The 21472-nt window shown below is 36.9% G+C and overlaps 1 protein-coding gene across 7 annotated transcripts in view; it reads right to left on the bottom strand.

The window, feature by feature from the left end:
• Nucleotides 1-21212, bottom strand: part of NAP1L1 (nucleosome assembly protein 1 like 1) — a 29380-nt gene extending 8168 nt beyond the window's left edge. For 2 of the 7 annotated variants that reach the window (XM_045829520.1, XM_045829521.1), the window contains exons 1-4: nucleotides 21060-21212; nucleotides 10753-10789; nucleotides 6414-6499; nucleotides 4836-4938 (exon numbers count right to left, since the gene is read on the bottom strand). In XM_045829520.1, coding sequence (XP_045685476.1) covers nucleotides 4836-4938; nucleotides 6414-6499; nucleotides 10753-10769 — 206 coding nt within the window. In that variant the 5' untranslated portion in view covers nucleotides 10770-10789; nucleotides 21060-21212. Of the gene's footprint in view, nucleotides 1-4835; nucleotides 4939-6413; nucleotides 6500-10752; nucleotides 10790-20776; nucleotides 21001-21059 lie in introns of those variants that run through there. The other 5 variants (XM_045829517.1, XM_045829516.1, XM_045829518.1 and 2 more) reach the window with 4 other exon arrangements.
• Between the last annotated feature and the right edge of the window lie 260 nt (nucleotides 21213-21472).

The following is a 21472-nucleotide window of genomic DNA, read 5'->3' as shown; positions in this document are numbered from 1 at the left end:
GTATGTATATACTGTGAAAAAGGACAGTACCCTACACCACTATTTTCTATTTTAGCCTCTATTTAATTTGGAATTTGAAATTACATTAAATAAGAATGGAATATTTTATGAAGAAGAGACTTGGGTTTTTTAACTAACAGCTTTATTGAGATACAATTCATTTATTATATAATTTATTGTGGCACATAGATTTTTAAAATGTTATACACACCTAGTCTGTGAGCCCCTCAAAGAATTACTTACACTTATGAACCACTCCACCTGTCAAAATATGCTCACACTCAAAATTTACCTAACTCCAGAGAGTCTGTGTAACAGATCCACAATCCAGGTTAGAATTCCCTGCCATAAACCGATTGTTGTGTATCAAGTAATTATCTTACCTAACCACAAATTTAGTTAAAATAACCAAAAGTAAAAAACAAATACCTCAAGATATCAACATTTTATTTCTACCAATTAAAAAAAAAAAAGCTTAATGTTGTTCTATTAGTGGGCTAATTGACTACCCGGACTCTGGCTCAGAACCCACAAGCACTGCCTCCTTCACCCCCTGAAATCTGGGTACAATGGATTACAACCAGGAGACTGCCTCCTCCCAAAGCAGCCAAATAATTTGCCCAAAATTGTCAGCAAACTTTGAATCTGAGATAATTGGAACTCTCCTTCAGCTCATCCCATCCCCTTAAACTCCACAGGATTGACACAAACCAGAGTCTGAACTTCATTCCTCCCTCAATATTCATTACTAGAATAACACTTATAGTCCAGTATCCCCTAAGCTAGACACCTGAATACAATTTCTAAAAGAATGAAATCTGAAGCAGCATCATTAGTAAGAATTGAGAGAAAAAATATACTTAGTGATGAGGGAATATACTAACAATATGAGACAAGACTGAGAAATCTAAAACAAGGTAGGAATATTATGGAAGATACAGTAACTAAAATAACCAACAAATAGGATAAACAAGACAAGTTCAACTGAAGAAAAAGTCCATGAGGTTTAAAAGGTCTCCCGATAGGAGACAGAAAAGCTGTGAGATATGAATGACAAACTAAACAATAGTTGAAAAAAAGGAGATGAATATCTAAAGAAATGAGAATCTCAGAGTTAAAGCAATATTAAAATACTTATTCTACTCCCAGACAGGTATCAAAAGACAAAATAAAATTTTAAGAGTTCACAATGAAGAAAGCAAGTAACCTACAGAAGAAATCAGACTGACATCAGGTTTCTAAAGAAAACACTGTATATATGTCAGAAGTAATAAAGTGAATTAAGAACTTTAAACTTACAATTTTATAGCCAAATTATTATTCAGATATGAAGGCAAAATAAAAGTATGCCAAATACTAATTGTAATCATTAAAAATAATTTTTGAATTAAGTTAAAAAATCCAAGAGAGGCTGCAGATAAGGTATGAGTAGTCAAACCCCTTAATAAATTTTACTGTTCCCTTGAAGGAACTGAAATACAGTACTAGAAGTTATATATAAAGAATACAGATATTGGTAAAATTTTTAAAAATCAGTTGGTAAATTTATATACAATATAGATATTGGTCAATTTAAAAAATTAACTTAGGTATTAAGGTTAGAGCCTTTACCATAGTAACAAGAAAAAAAGAATGCACTAACTTTGAACCAGCAAAAGACAACTCTATTCAATGAACGCAGAAAAGAAGAAAAAACAAATACAATAAACTTAAAAATAAGGAAAAGACAGTAGCAATTGAACCCAAAAAGCATTACCAATTTTAAGAAATGTAGAGTTGAAATTACTAATAAAGAAGCAAACATACACATTAGAATGAGATAGAAATTGAATGGAAAAAGACATACCAGGTAAACAAAACCCAGAAGAAAGCTATCTTAGTATCAGAAAGGACAGAATTTACAACACAACACACAACTGATAGATTTACAGGGAGAAACAGATAAATTATACAAAGCTTTCTAACTTATCCTTCCCAGACTGTTAGATCAAGCAGAAAGTAATGATAAGGAGAACATGAACACCACAATGACTAAGCTCGGGCTATTAATTTCAGCATATACATCTCCATACTTAGCATCCATAAAAACAGAATATTAAGGCCACAATGATACAAAGTAACCGTTTTAAAAAAAAATCAAATTACTAAGCATTTAACTAAAAAAATTACAAAGAGGAACTAGAAAACTGGAAAGAAGGAAATAACATTAAAGCCAGAGAAAGAGCAGCAATTAAGAACAACAAAAATACAGAAATGAAAAATCAAAAGCTGGTTCTAAAAGAACAGTAAGATTGAAGCAACTGGCAAAACTAATGAAGATGCAAAATACAGAATACAAAAGAAAAAGATCAGATCTCTAAAAATATCATGAATTATATACACTAATCAATTTTGAAACTAGTAAAATGCGTATATTTTTAGAAATGCTTACATTTTGAAACAGGCACAAGAGAACTTGAAGAGGTCAATTAGAGAGAAGGAAGGAAAGGAGGATAGGAGGGAGGGAGGAACGGAGGGAGAAAGTAAGGGAGGAAGGGGAAATATACCCCAGGACCTCTATTTCCCAAATCCCAAAGGTCCAAGTCCATTTTTAAAAGAGTTCTACCAACTGTTCAAGAAATAGTTAATTCCTATCTTGTACAAGTGATTCCAGAAAACAGGAAAAAAAAGTAAAAGCAGCCCTGTTCATTTCATTAGGCAATCGAAATCTTGAGTCTAAAACCAGGGGATACAATTACCACCCCTGAAAGCTGTATTGTACATATATACATAAATGCACATATCTAAGTTCCTATATTCATTTCATTAATGAATAAGGACTCTGAATAAAATATTAACTACCCAACTCAGTGATGAAACAACACATAATGATTAAGCTTATTTCAGGAATGCAAGGTTAGTTTGATATCCAAAATATGTATTTACAAATATATATATTTAATATGCACTTAACAATCAAAAGACAATCTAAAGTGATACATAAAAAAGGTCATAAAAAAATCAGAAACACAATACTTAATGGGGATTTTATATTCACTTCTGGTTAAGATTAGAAATAAGACAAAGATGCTCATTTAACACTAATCCTTACCATAATACTGTAAATTCTGGCAGTGTTATAAAGAAAGAAAAATAAATATGCAGTATAGTATAACATGGAAGGTTGGAGCTAAATTGCCATTATTTGCAGATAAGATCTTTTGCACATGGGAGAAAACACAGAACAAATTACTATATTAAGTGTAGCAAAATTTCTAGATACAAAACCAACTTTCTCTACCATGTTAATCTATGTTTATTCAATGAAATCGCTATCAAAACTTCAGTGTGTTTTTGAAAGAACCCTGATAAACTGTTAACCATATATACCTTAAGGGTCTATAAATGGTTGTTGGGTCAGTCCTGGCAGACGGGGGTATGTGTGAGGTGAGGAGTGGTGGAAGAAAGCAACTCACCCTGACAGATACTAAAACAGACTATAAAGGTATAGTAATTAAGTGTGACAATGACAAAAGAGATGACAAAAAAAATCAATGACACAGGCTCAAAGACATAGGTGTTTATAAAGAAGGTGATATACTATAAAGGTGATACCACAAATGGGGGAAAATGAACTGTTTACAGTGTTACAAAAGTTAGCTCACTAAGAAAGAAAGAAAAAGAAAAAATGGATGCCCATTCACGCCTAATACAAAGATACACTCTAAAGACATTAAAGATCTAAAGGTAAAAAGTAAAACTAGTCAGTAGCTAATAGAGAAGGAACCAGGAAGGACTTAACTTCAAAAGAACAAACCATTAAGTTAAAAAATTTAACAAATATAAAAAGTAATAACTTCTGTTTAATGAAGGATGCTATATGTAAATAAAAATGACACAATGGATTTACAAAGACTTTCTAAAACTGAAAAGGAATGAATACCTAGAATACATACCTAAGAACTCCTGCAAAACAAGAAAAAGACAGTAAACCCCAGTACAAAAAAGGGCAAAGGTTACAAATGGGCAACCAAAAAGCCTCACAATCATGAACAGAAATTCATGAGAAGTCAGAAAAAAAAAATAATAATAAGGCTGCACCTCTTCCACTGGTAAAAATAAAATTTAAAAAATTATAAAGCTGAAGAATGCCAAATGTTGGAAAGGATGTAAATATAAAGGAATCTTAGTGCACTGGAAACAGTCATTCTAAAAAGCAAGTGGGAAGAACTTGAGGCTTGCAAACTCTGTAACTAGCAATCCCACTGGTAAGTACAAGGAAATTCTTTCAAAGTTCCTTGAGAACCTGTACAAAAACAACCATTACAGTAAACTTTGTGCTAATTGAGCTTGGAGGCAATCTAGGTATCCATCAAAGAAAAAACATAATAAAACATGATAGACAAACATCATGAGATATAGGCAACATTCAGAGGCTAGAAGATAATAAAGTGCATATAGAGAGCAACACAGATGGATCTTAAAATCATAAAGCCATGTAAAAAGATTGTAAGCACAACAGGATATCTGGGCTATTAATGATTCATATGACAAACAAAATAAAAAATCTGTTATTTCTTCTAATTCTGTGCATTTCTAACCAACCTCTAAACAAATCTCAGAAATGAGTAAGATCAGTATAGTTCCTGTGGAGATGAGAATAAACTTTAAAAGACCAAACCTAAATTGGTGGTACTTAAGCAAAAGCTTGAACTCCAAATAATCCTATACTAGGCATTAACAAACATTAGCTTTCCACTATTATATACATTCATTAAGTCTCAGATGGTCTTAAAAATAGATACACCTGCAATGCTGATTACAGAAAGAGAAGGACTATGAAAAAGAACTTGTACCTTTCAATGTATCCTGTTGGTGTTTCTACCAGACCATCAAGTCTTTCTTGGAGGGCTGCAAGAATCTGAGGATTTTGCATCATCTGAACAGTCAGCTGACGCGCTTAAAAAAAAAAAAGGGCATCAAAGAAGGATTTTATGAAAATGTATTATGCTATTTTAATAGGACAATCCAATCATGGGGTTTCCCTGACTAGCCAGTAATTGCTGGTATGAGTAGAGACAAGCGGCAAGCTAAAGAAAATTCATTCTAGGAAAACGCAATGTGTAGGAAAACTTCAGATTCCTAATGATCTCTAATCCATGCCATTTTTCAAGACCATTTATACAACTATCAACAGTATCCTTTCTCTTCCTACTATCTTATATTTCAGCCATTGTGCATTTTGGGAAGCTCAAAGCTTCATCCAGATGCCTACCTACCACTCTTGATAATCCTTCAAAGGCAGACAACACATCAGAAAACTGCAAACAGTGACAGTTACAAAGCCTGGGTAAGAAAGTGAAACGAGTGACCTGAATATTTATTTGATGTTCGTTTCTATAATGTGCCTGGGTCTGTCCCAATAGAGAAAGTTAACAGCTGATAGTCAAAGGCTATAACTAAAGCCAAATAAAAAATGGTTATCAATGGTATCTGCAAATTATACTTGACCCAAAAATAAGCTAGATTTATGAAAAAGTTTTGCTATCTTTTCTTCACCAATAGACATTCCCCCAAATTGCATTTTCCCGATTAAGCTTTTAAAGTTCAATTTACTTCTAATATTTTTTCTTTCTTTCTTTTTACTTCTAATATTAATTTGGTTATCAGATGATGTACCATTCTGATAACCAGCATGCCTTTAGAATATCAATATTGGCCACTAAAGACAGTCCATTATCTTTTAAGAAAATGTTGCAAGATAAAATCTAAAACTGTAAGTTCAGTAGTCTTTTAACAACCTTATTCTGGCTTAAAAATTAAATGTTGAGTCATCTGATACCTTAATATTCTTGGCCCATATCTACAGGATATAACCTAAAACAATGTAGTTCCCCACCACCATTGACCTCTATTAACGTCTCTTTTGTTGTTTGATTGGAATGGATTAAAAAAGACACACACACACACAACTTTATATTGTCTACGTATTGAGTATGAAACATTTTCAAGTAAGCCTAAGCTAGTGGTATTTGTTTAGAATCACCACGAAAACAACTCCCACCACCACCTCTAACATTTGTTTTGCAGGCTGGTGCTCAATCCACTGAGCCACACCATCCAGGGCTTAACATTTCTGAATGGAAGCAAAACTCATGGTAGCTAAACTGTTTACCACAGATATGCCATGTCACTCTAGCAGTAAAGGGTACACACAGTGACTTCTGAGGGATCACTATACCCATACCTACCTCCATTACTATAATTTCATCCCATCTTTTCCCCATCCCTCCCCCTACAATATACAAGGACTTAATGAAATGAGGTATGGGCCAGTGGATAAAGCAGACAAGGATCAAAAAGAGAATGGTACTTATTACTACCCTCTAGAAGACATGTGCCAGTAATCACTGATCCTGAAAAAATTTAAATACCTTTGATTTTTGTTTCTTCACCAGTTTCTTCTTCTTCTACTTCTTCAACATCATCCAAATCTTGATCAAGTTCAGACTGTTCTTTGCTACAATATTATAGTATCACACCAAGTTCAAATGTACAAAATTACCAAAAATAAAAAAATATATAGAAAAACTTGAATTCATTTTCTAAGTTAAAATAACTTTCAAAAATATGAAATAGAAAACTCAAAAGATAACTGTTTTCGCTCTAACTTTGAATGTAAGCAAGTACAAATACTTAAAATTTCATTTAAAAGCATATGGTCAAATACAAAGTTTATACTTCAAGCTTTAAAATGTGGTTTAACAGGTTTTGATTCAGAGAATGTAGTATCAGAAAGTATGTGCTTTATCCCAATATCTAATGATTTTTCTTAGTAACAGTACTCTAATTTTACAAGACGGTAGGTCACAAAGCTAAAATATCTGCATTTCCCAGACTACCTTTTTAGTTTAGATATGGCTATGTGACTGTTTTAGCAGTGAGAGAACTAGTAGTATAGAACTTTGAAGATTTCTTTATAAGACAGTAAACAGTTGGGAGGCCTTTGTGACCTTGCTTCCTCCCTAGAATATGGATGGATGTGATGGCTAGAGCCCCAGCAGCCACACTGGACCATGGGGCAACCCACATAATGGAAGTAACCAGCTAAGAATGACAGTTTGGAAAAACAGAAGAGCCCTGTATCCCTGATGACTGTGAAGCATCCATATCAGCCTGTACTCACTATCTTTGTGGACCTTCCTCCTTTTTCGTTACTTCACAGTAGTGACAGAAAAGAATAGTACAAGTTAAGAAGGCCTGAGACTACTTGTGCTTAGAGCATAGCCAGGAGGATGGCACCAATGAAAGAGAAGATAAAAGTGGTAACATTCTTCTCATTTCATCTTAAAAATCTAGTTTCTGTACATGAAATTATGACCAGGAATAAAAAGGGAAATGAGAATAGCTAAGTCAATATGTAGATCGCTATATAATTCCTTTTGTGATTTTACATTTTAATATTTTGCTTAGAGATTTGGTTGCTTTACTTGCTTACAAACAGCATTAGAAAGATTTTCAAATATGGACAAATACTATCTAATTTTCACATGGGGACAAGTACAGAAAAGGTCAACTGTATTCTGCCAGCAAAATTTACGTTCCTATCAACTAAGGAAAAAAACCAGCCTCCCTATCAAAAACAAAATAATCATTTCTGAAATATCTCTGACAGCATACACTTAAGCACACTAGAGTAAAGGGTAACTAAAGACAACATGGAACAGCTCTTCCTCCAGTGCCATTTCCTTCAACCATTTATTCAACATTTACATCTTAAAGCTTTAAAACAGGGGACCACAAACTACGTCATATGGCCAAATCCAGCCCACTCTTATTTTTGTAAATAAAGTTTTATTGGAATACAGTAATGTTAGTTCATTTATGTACTGTCTATGGCTGCTTTCATGCTTATACAGCGAAGTTGAGTAGTTGCAAAAGAATGTATGGCCTAAAATGCCTACAATGTTTAAGATCAGGTCCTTATCAGAGAAAAGTTCACTAACTTCTGCTGTAAAAAACAAGAATCCCCTCTTCCCTTCCCTCTGCGAAGGCTCACAGGCATCCAAAATTAAATAATGAAAGAGGGAATCAATTTATTCCTCCCTCCAAATTTATAAAATGGAAAGGTTAAAATCACAGACTGCACATACTCATCTGATCTCAGTCCTTCCAGAATCCCTACTAAAATTATGATAAAGGGACTTTTTTAAAGAGACACACACCAAAGGACAAGGAGAAAAGAACAGCAACTTCACTGAGATCTGAAATCTAAGTAGTGGGGAAAGCTGAGAGCCAACTCAAACACATAATCTTTAAAAGAACACTTAATATGGATAAAATAGGGAGGACAGGGCAAAACCTGACAAGCAGTTAAATCCTTAGCTCCTCTCCCTCACTATAACAGAATATGGCAGTTTCTTCTCTGGAAAGGGATAAACAGAGACGCTGGACTGGAGGATCACAGTTACAATTACCTAAGGTATGACAATATGCACACTGGAGTAATGAAAGTAGAACCCCTCCCTAGCTGTTTTCTCCCAAATTGGCTCCCAGAACACCCACTCTTCACTGAGGTATATCTGACCAGCCAAGAAAAAAAACTGATGCTGAGAATTCTCACAATGCCCACCTTCATGACCTTACATTAAAATCTCAAATGGACAAGCATCCCCCTTCCCAACACCCAAATTTTCCAGGCAACTTTTTAAAATCATCCTTTAACTGCCTGACCCCACTCCACCCCAATCTTAATGAGCAATCAAACACAAGTATTACCTCCTTTTGAGGAAGGCCTCTCATATTGACACCAAATCAGAAGAAATAAAAATTCAAGAGCAAAAAGACAATGCAGGGGAAAGAAACATCCAAAGAAAACATATTACAATCAATGAAAGAAGAACAAGATGCTATAAAATCAGGAATAGATGGCAAAGGAGAGCCTGAGAACTAAAAAATAGAAATTTGGAAACTCAGTATGAGAGTTAAAGATGAAGTTTCTTCAACAATTCTTAGAAAAAACAAAGAGACAAAGATGGAAAATAGTACAGAAGGTAATTAGAAGAACCAGCCCAACACACAACAGAACAGGAGATCCAGAAAGAGAAAACAGAAGACAATCAAGAATATTCCCTAGAACTAAAAGTCATCAAATGGCCAAATTCAAAGGGTCTACCCCTGAATGTGTTAACATGAGGCGAAAACACAGACCCAACAATGTAAAAAATTCTGAATCCCAAAACCAGAGTAGTTTCCAGAAATCAAGAGATCTATGTGTACATTTGTTTAAAAAAGTGCCATGTACAAATGATCAAGAATAATTAATAAAGACCTTGAGTTTTCAATACAGCAACACTGGAAACCAGGTAACAACAGAGCAATGCCTTCAAAATTCTTAAAAATGATTCCCAAATTAGAATTCTACACACAATCAAGCATCAGAGTAGAAATGTCATTATCATTTATGCCATCTCAAAATAATTTACTTCCCATGTACTCTTCTAAAAAAGGGAGGGGAGGGGAGGGGGGAGAGGGGAGAGGGGAGAGGGGAAATCAGGACATAACAAAGAGCAAACCCAAGAGAGAAGAAACAAAACAAACCCCCTGGAAGGTAATAAAATAGATCCACAATTTCTTAGCTAAGGCCAAGAAGCCAAGCTAGAGGAAAGTGATTAAGGTGATGATACTTTTTTACCATTAAAATGCCTACTACCATTTCTTTCTTTTTATGCTCAAGACAGCATTCATGGGAGGATCAGCCAGATTCCTGTATGCATAGTACTTGAATGTGTTAACCTTGTGCTAAAGTTTCCTGCCCTTCCACCTCCATGCTCTGCTGCTTATAAAAGCTGTGGATAATCATATCATACCTCCCCCATCCCCAAATATTGTTTTAAACTGTCCTCTACATTGGCAGGCTACGGTAAAATTACAAGCAACAAATAATACAGCTCATCCCATTTTTCCTGATCATATTTCTACAAGACACCCATCCATATTATAGCCACACCAGATGCCAACCTCACCAACACTATTTCCAGGATGTGTGACCTTGCCCAATGACTTCTCCAAAATAAGCCCTTGAAATGCCAGAGTAAAACTGAAGTCACGCTATGACCCAGATACTCCTTTTTGCCTTTTATTTTCCTACCCTGGAGCCTTCGACTAATAATGGTAATGTTGCCTTTTTCTTTATACATTTACATCTGTGACTGCTATTCAGTTTTTCAAAATTAAATGTTAAGAATTTGTAGGTGGTGAAACTCTTTAACAAAAAATGAATAACTTAGACAAAAGCCAAGACAGTGCTTACACCTCTGAAGAGGAAAGATGGAAGATGCAATGGAAAGGGGCACACAGGGGTTCTAATAGTAATGGTCTATCTTTAAAAGCTTGTATATATAGTGTCCTGACCTTCTTTAATCTCCACATAGACATTTTATACACTTTTTACACCTTTTATCTGGTATACATGATACATCATAATGTTAGTAGAAATCTTTGGGAAATACATATAGGGTAAAAATGGATTCTGCAAGTATCTGATTCATTATTGTGCTCAGCACTTTCCTATGAATTTGTCAAATGGCTTACTGTATTTATGAGTGATTATATATGCTATATTTTGTCTTGGATATGCAATATGTAACTTTTCTAATAGGAGGTACTAAATATTAGTCATTACCGTACTTTTTCATAATACATAACTAGTACTACTGTTAACTACATCACAGTACAAATCTCTGAAAAAGAAACCAACTATTTGCCACTTACTTGTCAATGTCTGCCATGCTGTAAGAATTCCAAATATCTATGGAGAGAAACATCAAAGTTAAAAGTTTAAAATTTATTCAAAACCAATAAAAACACTTAAAACCCAAACCCTATAAATCAATACTATGTTAAAAACTATCCCAAAAGAAATGTATACTCCCATTAAGTAAAAGTATCAGTGTTAAGAAATACCATGGAACATAGGTTTTCATGGTTAAAATTAGCAAGTTACTAGTAGCAATTTAGAATCTATCATGTAAGAACTTTTATTATAGCACTGTTAGTAAAGAATCTAATGTATGCTAGAATCACAGAAAAGGAACAATGCAAAGGATCTTTATTCAAATTCCTGTAACAACCATGAATGATCAACTTTTTAAGTTTTTAGGCTTAGTACCTTTACAGATCAAACCCACTCATTTTTAACAGCATTCATTTTTATCAAATTCATGTTTAAAAGCCAAAATTTGCCACCTACTATACTCATGCCTGCCCCCAACCCTGGAGATCTTTGTAAAAAAGGTTTAATAATTCCTATATTCAATGTCAGCCTTTTAAGTTATTTAATGACAGTTTTAAAGCTCTACTTCCTAACCCATGTCAGCTAAACCTTTCTTGTCTCTTCATTCCACATCACTGATAACCACCACACCCCCAGCCTACCCTGGATATGCTGGTACATTGTCAGCGCTCTTGGTTAACACACCCAAATACTGTTAGAATCAATCACAGCACATCCTAAGTTCTTTCTTACTGTAAAATTAGTATTAACTCTAGAATATTTTTAGAAAGCCAAAACTCAAGGTAAAGTGTTATATTCAGTCAGAAAAATGGATGAATGCCACTAATGAAGCAGATAGTAAAAAAAAAAAAAATTTAATCAAGCTTAGAACCCCACATTAAAATCAAGTTCTTATCTTTTAAAAATTAAACTTAGCCTTTAACTCACAAAATGATACACAATACGATTCCTTACACCAACATGCTTAATATACTTGTTAATTAAAATGTTAAGAGATACTGATTTTAGCAGTCAGGGCCTAATATCTGGAGTATTACTCCTCCACTGCTAACCCTCAAGTGTCCACTTGGTGGCATTACATTTAAAATTCAAACTCCTCCAACAAAATTACTTTGATTCTTTATTAAACAGGATTCAAGACAGACCAGGATGGAATTTTTACTTCTTCACAGATGCCGATTCTGGATAAATTAGATTTCATGGTTGTACACATTTTTTGTTTTTTCGAAGTAGACCTGATTTTGAAATCAGATCATTTGGGTTGATACCAACTTTGAAGTAATCTAGCTCATGAAAAAAAGTCTAGTCTTACTTAATCATCTACAAAGTTAGAAAAAACAATGTTTCCTCATTGGACTGATCTTTTTTTAAGTATACTCTATTGATTATGCTAATTACAGTTGTACCATCTTTTCCCTTTTGCCCAGTTTCACCCAGTACCTCTATTACCTCTAGCAATTCCCTCCTTAGTTCATGTCCATGAGTCTCATGAGTTCTCTGGCTTCTCCATTTCCTATACTACACTTAACATCCTCCCGTCTATTTTGTACCTACCAATTATGCTTCTTATTCCCTGTACCATTTCCCCCATTCTCCCCCTTGTCTCCCCCACTGATAACCCTCCACGTGATCCCCATTTGTGATTCTGTTCCTGTTCTAGTTGTTTGTTTCGATTTTTTTTTAGATTCCATTGTTTGTAACTGTGAGTTTGCTGTCATTTTACTGTTCATAGTTTTGATCTCCTTTTTCATTTAAGTCCCCCTAACATTTCACATAATGAGGACTTGGTGATGATAAACTCCTATAGTTTTACCTTGTCTGGGAAGCACTTGATCTGCCCTTCCATTCTAAATGATAGCTTTGCTGGATAGAGCAATCTTCATTGTAATCCTTGTTTTTCATCTCTTTGCATACTTCTGGCCAATCCCTTGTCTGCAAAGTTTCTTTTGAGAAAATCAGCTGCTAAGTCTTATGTGAACTCCTTTGTAGGTAAATCTCTCCTTTTCTCTTGCTGCTTAAGATTCTCTCCTTATCTTTAATCGTGGGTAATTTAATTATGATGTGTCTTGGTCTGGTCCTCTTTGGGTCCAACTTGTTTGGGATTCTGAGCTTCCCGTACTTGTATGTCTGTTTCCTTTACCAGACTTTTACCAGACTGGGAAAGTTTTCTTTCATTATTTTTTCCAATTAAGTTTTCAACTTCTTGCCCTTCCTCTTCTCATTCTGGTACCCCTATGATTCGGATGTTGGTACATTTAAAGCTGTCCAAGAGATTCCTAAGCTTCTCCTCATTTTCTTGAATTCTTGTTTCTCCTTTCTGTTCTGATTGAATTTTTGTTTCTTCCTTTTGTTTCAATCATTGACTTGAATCCTGGCTTCCTTCCCTTCACTGTTGGTTCCCTGTATATTTTTCTTTATTTCACTTTGCATAACCTTCACTTCTTCCTTTATTTGGTGACCATACTTAGCCATTTCTGAGCACCCTGATCACCAGTGTTTTGAATTCTGCATCAGATAGGTTGGTTATTTCCATGTCGCTTAGTTCTTTTCCTGGAGTTTCGATCTGTTCTTTCATTTGGACTATATTTCTTTGTCATCTCAATTTGGCAGCCTCCCTGTGTCAGCACACCTGTTATATTTTAAGGGGTGGCACCTTAGGTATTCACCAGGGTGGTGCAACCCACTTTACCACTTTGTGGCACTGTATGTCTGGAAGGGATCAGAGGGAACAATGACATCTGACCAGCTCTAGCCCCATTTCCAGTCACTTCTCCTACTTCCTGTAAGCAACTGGCTCCCTTCTAGCTGCTGGCCTGGTGCTGATTCCCATAGCGGGTAGGCTTGCCTAAGTTCCAGGACCCTGTAGGCCCTTTAAATGGACTCTTCTGAGAGACCAGCACTTTCTTCTGCTACGCTAACCCCCACTGGATTTTACAGCTAGAGGTTAGGAGGCTTTGTTTTTCAGGTGCTAGAACCCTAGGTTGCACAGTCTGGCCTGGGGCTGGGGATTGCTTGTCCCAGTTGTCCCTCCTTGTTTTTATCTGCCACCCATGAATGTGCGACTGCCCTTTCCACCAGTGGCAGCCCCTGCTGCCTCACCACACCGTGTCCTCTCTGGCCCTCCTACCCATCTGAATGAATGTTTCTTCTTTAAATCCTTGGTTGTTGGACTTCCATATAGTTTGATTTTCTGGAGGTTCTGGTTGTTTTTTGTTTTTAAATTTGTTGTCCTTTTTTTGTGTGAGGAGGTGAAGTGAGTCTACCTATGCCTACAACTTGGCCAGAAGTCCGAATTGCCAGATTGATCTTAAGAAGCAAATTCACTTAAAACATTCCTCTAGTTCTGACAAATGTACAGAATGACAAATACACCACGGTAATGTAAGATGGTAAACATTAGGGAAAAGTGATTGGGAACTGTCTAAACTATCGACAACTTCTCTGTAAATATAAAATTACAAATAGTTCATTTTTAAAAAGATTTCCATACTCAGATTCTGAACCATCATGCCTAAGGAAGCAAAATAAGAATAAGGAAGTCACTTTTGCCATATGGCCAACTGCCAACCTCAAACTTGAACTACTGTACTGTGAAATCAAACGTTATGGACCTATTCAAGGCGAGGAATCTTTATGGCAACCCTCCCAAATTAAGCAGTAACCTAAAAGTGCTAAATTCACAGGGATAATAAACCAGTTCTACTGAACAAAAGCCCAATATAACCTCATCTATGTTCCCTTCAAAATCCAAGCTATAAGCTTAAAGTGGTCTCTGACAAGGGTTTGTAGGCACCTGCATATCCAAATGTAAGTGAAAGGCACCTTCATCATAGACCTCAAATAATTCGTAAAATTTCCAAGAGCAAAAGGGACAACAGAAGCCAGTCTATAAAGACTTAAATAACTATAAACACAGACAAAAACAACCATATGAACTACGTTTGAAAATACAATGCCTGCAGCTACGTCGACAAGGAACAGTAATATATTAAAGGTGATGTAGCTATTTTGGCAAAGGACTAAATAGAACTTCTACAAATAAAAATAACAAATCAAACTAAATGAACAAGTTTAACAGCAGACTAAATACAGCTGGAGAACTAAGTGAGCTGAAAACAAGCTTAAAAGAAATCTTCTAAAATATGACAGAACTAGAAGACAGAAAATACTAAAGTTAAAACACAATTTAGGATACAATAAAGTGTAACAAAGACTTAACACAACTTTTAGGAGTAAAGAAGAAAATGGAAAGAGTATTTGAAGAAATTAGGAGCAAAGAATTTTCCAGAGCTAATAAATGATAGCCCTACAAATCCCAATTGGGACAAATAAAAAAAAAAAAAACACACTTATCTGAGATATATGAGTGAAAAGGCAAGACACTAAAAACAGTCACCTAAAAGATACACAGAGAAAAGACTTAGATTAACTTCAAAGGCACAAAAGATGGCTCTTTTCTTTTTAGTAATGAACATCAAAAGACAACAGAATGTGCTGTTGTGCTTAACATGCTGAAAACAATGGAGGATTTTAAAATATTATACCAACCAAAATATCCTTCAAATATGAAGATAACATACTTTCAGCTCCAACACTCTCAGTAGTAAATTCTAAAAGGACTTTCTTCAGGCAGAAGGCAAGTGATTGAAAATGGAAGGTCTAAGATAAAAGAAGTGAGGGGCAAAAGGATATCCATATATATCTAAATAAATATTTTAAAAGAAGTAGTATCACCACTGTATAGTGTAAAAAATTTAAACTACCACAACACGAAGTCAGTGGTGAGAGTTACGAGGAGAGGAAATGGACCCAAGTATTCTAATGTTCTTATGTATGCATACTGTAATTTCTAGGGTGAACACCCTGAAAGGTTAAAGACATGTATGTTCCAAAACAAGAGGAAAAAAATTTATATATACAAATATGTGTATTTTTACATCAACCTGAAGAAAATGGATAAAAAAAGGCACATGCACACACAAAAATCAGATTTAAACCAAACACCACAGTAATTACATTAAATCAACTAAAGGCCCCTATTAAAATTGTTAGTGAAAGACAACGTGACCAAAAGAAACCTGGTATCACTATATTAACATTAGGTCAATGACTTTAAGGAAAAGTATTACTAGAGATAAAAAGGTGAAAGGTTCAACTCATTACCTCATATATGTAATGTATAGAAGACCTCAATGAAAACACAAGGTTCATCATGACTAAAGTCATACCTTAACCTAAGAACTTAAATACAAAGAAAACCTTACAGTGAAGAAAGAGGGAAAAAAAGTGATTGAATCAAAGCATAAACTAATTATTTTGTAATCTTATAATAGCTAGATGTCCAGACACGAGCTATCAAGTAACTCAACATTGCAGTAAACCTGATTCTAAGTTCTCCTTACTTTCAATGAGAAGAAAAACTAACATTTACAGCCTACTCTGTAGTGGACTATTATAGGGTTTCCTCTTATTTGTATATAAAACATTACAAATTTGCTCAGCAACACACAAGAGATTAAGTGGAAAAAACTAGTAATTAAAATCTGACTTCTAAAACCCACGCCCAGTCCACACCACTCCAAAAACCAAGGTGCATTCCCAATCAGCCTACTGTCTCACAGATTATATAACAAAGTAGTTACTATTCCCTTATGGAAAATTACTCACTCATGGTTAAACGGCCAATCATTACAAACTACGTGTTTTAAAGCGAAAGAATTAATAAAGAGAAACAGTAATATCCCAAAGATAAGATTTCCCTTTACCTCAGACCTCATCTCATTCTAAATGCACTTGAACAAATCTGTCTTTCAAGCATTACTGTTCCATTCTGTTCCATTACTGTTCCACATTTTCAGTGGTCCAGGGGCTCAGTCTTTGATATGGCTCCAACACAACTTCAGTCAGTCCCAAGCAAATGGACTTCCATTTGAGAACACAATCCTTTGTTTAAAGGATCTCATTATCTAAGGTATTATCTAATCCAATGACAAAGAAAACAACGGGTTGGACTGATATTTGAAAATAACACACAAGCATAAACAAAAAGTTTATTCACGTGAAACATGACATATTAAAGACAACTTCATAACCATTAAGTCCTCCAGCTTTTCCTTAGAGCACAGTGAAACCTAAGCAAGAGTGTTTTTCAGCCCTGGCTGGTGTGGCTCAGTGGACTGGGTGCCAGCCTGCAAACCAAAAGGTTGCTGGTTCAATTCCCAGTCAGGGCACACGCCTGGGTTGCAGGCCAGGTCCCCACTTGGGGGCATGCAACAACAGCTAACTGAAATAGCTTTTCCACATCAAGGTTTCTCGCCCTCATTGTCCTCCCTTCCCCTCTCTCTAAAAATAAATAAAATCTAAAATATATATATAAATAAATGTGTTTTCAAATTCCAAACTAATGTACAGTGTAACAATTTAAGTCAAGGGAACTATCGCTTTAAAACCAATACAAAATCCTCATTAGAAATCATGATTGCTCAGTTTGCATCCCTAGGTAGTTCTTTACTATGTACCTCAATTTCCTCATTAAAATGGTCATACTACCCACCTCCAGAAGCACTAAATCAGTTACGTAAAATAACTTAAAACATTGCCAGAATAATCACCCAGTAAGTGCTGTTATTATCTACCCGTTCTACCTACTTCTGTACCCTTTACCTTAGAAAACAATCCAAACTAATAAACTTCAAAATTATAGCCCCCTTTCTCAATAAAAATCAAAATACACAAACCTTCTAAAAAAGCATGTAGCAGAAGGTAGAGTTGGTAACAAGACGTAAACAGTCTACCTTTGGTCACAAGCCCAACAATGCAGCCTAGTGGTCTGCTGTCAACATACTAAACAATTTACAAGGATGAGTGAAAACAGCAACAGTCACCTTCTAACCCTAACTCTGCCCAACAAGAAAAGAAGTTATATTGATGAAATCAGCATGAAATAGGACTCGTTATCACCTCTGTAATAGGTTCCTTCATGTGAAGAATGTTGTAGAAGCCCTGGCCCGTAGTTCAGTTGATTAAAGTGTCATCTGGATATGCCAAGGGTGTGGGTCAGATCCCCAGTCAGTGTATACACAAGAAGCAACCAATGAATGCATAAATAGGTGGAACAACAAAAATTGATGTTTCTCTCTAAAATCAATAAAACTTAAATTTAAAAAAAAGTCTTATAAATACTACCCTAACTCCACTTTCTTTTTCTTCACACCATCACCACAACTCAACATTTTATATGTAGACAACCAATTCCCCTTTTGGTTCACGATGTAAGATGTATGTCTAAACAGGTACTAAAATACACAAAGAATCAACTAAGAAAACTAAGTAATCACATATTTGACTTGATCTGAATAGATTAATCATTAGTTTTCTAAACTGATTAGGATTCATTCCTTCTCATCTTTTCTGTCATTAGTATTTCAAATTTACAACCAAGCAAAAAAGGACCAAAGCAAGCAATGTAGTATTTTATTTTGCTACCATTGAAGAAAAAAACCACAGGCCCAAAATGGCATCACGTTTGCTAAAAGCCCATGATACCAAGCCTAGATTTAATACCTGATCTAATTGCAGTTTCACTCTCTCCCAGCAACAACCTTAATCAATCCGGAATTTTCTGCTCAACATCAATCAAGTAATCTCATATGTACCCTCTTCTCCCATCCACAGAAAAAGGCAATTGCATGACAAAAACCTTCCCAGCTGAAAACCCTTTTTTTGTTAACAGCAACCTTGCCTTACCCTTCCTCCTATTAAAAAAACCTTCCATTTGGTACAAGCCCTCAGAGGGCTGGGTGGGATGCCGCTCATGACTTAAAAATGTCAATTAGACCTTCAAATTTACTTGGCTTAATTTTGTTTTTTTGGCATCTTCATACCTTGAAGTCAAACAGACTCTACTTCTTTTAGCCCCCTTCCCCACGAAAGGACTCTGTATTGAATATATTTTAAAATGTTTAGAATCAGCCCTGGCTGATGTAGCTCAGTGGGTTGAGTGCCGACCGCCAGGTTGCGGGCCAGGCCTCCAGTAGGGGGCGCTCAAGAGGCAACTACACATTGATGTTTCTTTCCCCCTTTCTCCCTCCCCCTCTGTCTAAAAATAAATGTTTAGAATGAAATCAGTTATCTAGACACAGTATGTGTAAGTTGAATAAGTAATAAAACAAGCAACTGAATTTTGGATTAGTTCCAGTACAGACAAAATTTACAAAAGGTTTTCAATCAGGTATGGTTAATTTTTAAAATGCTATTAAATTAACATAACACATAAAAAGGCAATCTATGAAGTCAAGATTTTTACAATATTATATACCCAAGCCAACCTACCATTTAGCTTCATCTACCCTCCAGATTTCCTAAAAAAATAAACTGCACATTTTGAATTTGGCCCATTCGAACTCAGACAACATGGAACAAGCATCTGAAACTCAATACTCCAAACAAGCATCTGAAACTCAATACTCCAAAAGATCACTATAAATCTCATTTACCGTCTGTCAGTTTTAAGTTCATTCTATATACAGCAGGTCCTCAAACATCATGGTTTCATTTAATGTTGTTTTATTTTAAAGTTCATTAGGTGATTTAGGAACCTAACTCTTTTATATTGATTAGCTTATGGTACATTGGTTTCCTTATACATCATTTCACTTAAAGTCAAATAATTCATCCATGCAGTTAATGACGACTTATAGATATGGTTTCCCCCTTATCCAGAGTTACTGTGGCTTACTTCCTAAGAACGGTAAGTATAGTAGTATTAAAGCTGACATGAAAATAGGACCTACCTAAATGCTAATTTGAAAAGGTATTTTGGTATTACCTGTTTTTAAGAATAGCAAACTTCATTTTACAGCTCAGTTCTCCTGAAACCGGGGAATTAGTGTTGAGATTTTAAAGTGCAATCCTTACAAAACTAATCCGACAGTGATAGTCTGAAACAGGGGCTCTTCAATCACATCCTGTACCCAGTTCATTTTTTGTACCCTCGAAGTCTAGCCCTCCTAGACAAGATTCATTTACTGCTTCCCTTCACTGCCTCCTTTTTTGAAGTGGGGGCATAGACAAGGCATGTTACAAACTTGGCTAAGTTTACACTGCTCTTCATTCTACTCTATAGTTCCTCCACCATACCCTCACTCATCTTAAAAACTAAACAGCTAGTTAAGTATCTTATCTGGGAACCTCAATAAAGGAACTAATTTGTGAGAAAGCAATAGAAGTCCTAGAAGAATTAAAGACACTGCAAGCCAAATTCTTTAGTAACGCCACCTTAAAACAGTTCGAGGATCAACCCTTTCCGAATAAAAAAGCGTGGTCAAGACACCCATCCAAATTCTAATTGTACCTGAGGTACACCAAAAAATCTTTTGTTAAGAACACAATATAGGCATTTCACACACATTAATCCTTAAAAATTCTAGTAATGGAGGCCCTGCATCAACTATCACCTAACACTCATACTTTTCTCCTGTACCAATGAAAAGATTAAGCCCAAATAGAAGCAGGTTAAGAGTTTGACACCCAAGGGCTGGACTTATTGTTCACTATTCATTTTCACATCCCACCGTCTCTACTATGTTCAGTAAGTGCAACAGAAGCTGGGGTCTCCAAACAGTCTCAGATGGCGGCCACGTGCAGAGGGAAGCCGCCGGGGTTTCCCCCGCCCTGCAGAGTCTCCGCCCCCGGTAGGCGGAGAGCCCCCCGAGCCTCGCAGCCTCCCCGCCCCCTCTCAGCTCAGGGGCCTCGTCCCTTCACAGCCCCTCCCACCCATCGGAATTCGCAGCCTCCACCGTTCTTTCCATCCCCCAGCGGCCTCCTCCGGGTATTAATTTTGAGGAAACGGGGACGTCGAGGCAGCCATGCTTACGCAGTCGAGCCTGGCCCCCACCCTGCACCCCGAGAACCAGCAGCGCAGCCGTCGCTTTCTCAGGACGCCCGGCCGAAGCCGTGGCCTCGCCCCTGTCCGCGCGGAGAAGCCGGTGGTGCTGAGTGTACCTCGGCGCACACTGGCACGGTCTCTGGCCCTCTCAGGCCTCACCAACCCCCGCGTCTCCTCAGTGGTTCCCGAAAAAAAGCGCTGGCTGATCCCGGGAACCTCTCAAGCTACGGGGTCAAAACTCTGCGGACGGGTCCGGCTCTGGCCCACAAGGCGAGCCGGGAGGCCTTGGGCGGCCCGTGGCCCCAGTTCTCGGTTCCCCGTCCCTCCGTCCCTCCCCTCTGCGCCGACCGCGCGGCCGACATTACGTTCCCCCTTCTCTTTCAGGCCCCAATCCGTTACCGATGGCTAGCACGGGTATCCAGGAGGCCGGAGCTGCGCAGTCAGTGACTCAGGGTGGCAGCGGGAGGAGCAGGAGGCGGCGCCGCGAGCAGATGGCGCTAAAAAAGACCCAAGAGCCCGCCGCTCGCGCTCATATACAATTAGCGTCAGCACGTAGGACCAGCTCCCCCGCCCTCCCCCTGGCCTCGCCGTGTCCTAGCAACGCGAGCGGGAGGCGGGCTCTGGACAGGTTGCATAGCAACAGAACCGTCCTTCTTCCCTGACGACCTCCACGCCCTCTATGCCCAGCTCGGATTCCACCGTTCCCGCTTCCGCCCCCTGCTATGCCCTGGGCTATCTCTATTTTTTTTCACCCGGTCCTCTGGAAAGGAAATTTCAACCCCCTTACATTCTGGGGAAAGACCCTGAGACAG

This window comes from Phyllostomus hastatus, unplaced genomic scaffold, assembly GCF_019186645.2.
Source record: "Phyllostomus hastatus isolate PE091 unplaced genomic scaffold, TTU_PhHast_1.1 phas_scaffold_93, whole genome shotgun sequence".
Lineage (NCBI taxonomy): Eukaryota > Metazoa > Chordata > Mammalia > Chiroptera > Phyllostomidae > Phyllostomus > Phyllostomus hastatus.
The sequence above is the reverse complement of the archived record's forward strand: the minus strand, read 5'-3'. Positions and strand labels throughout refer to the sequence as shown.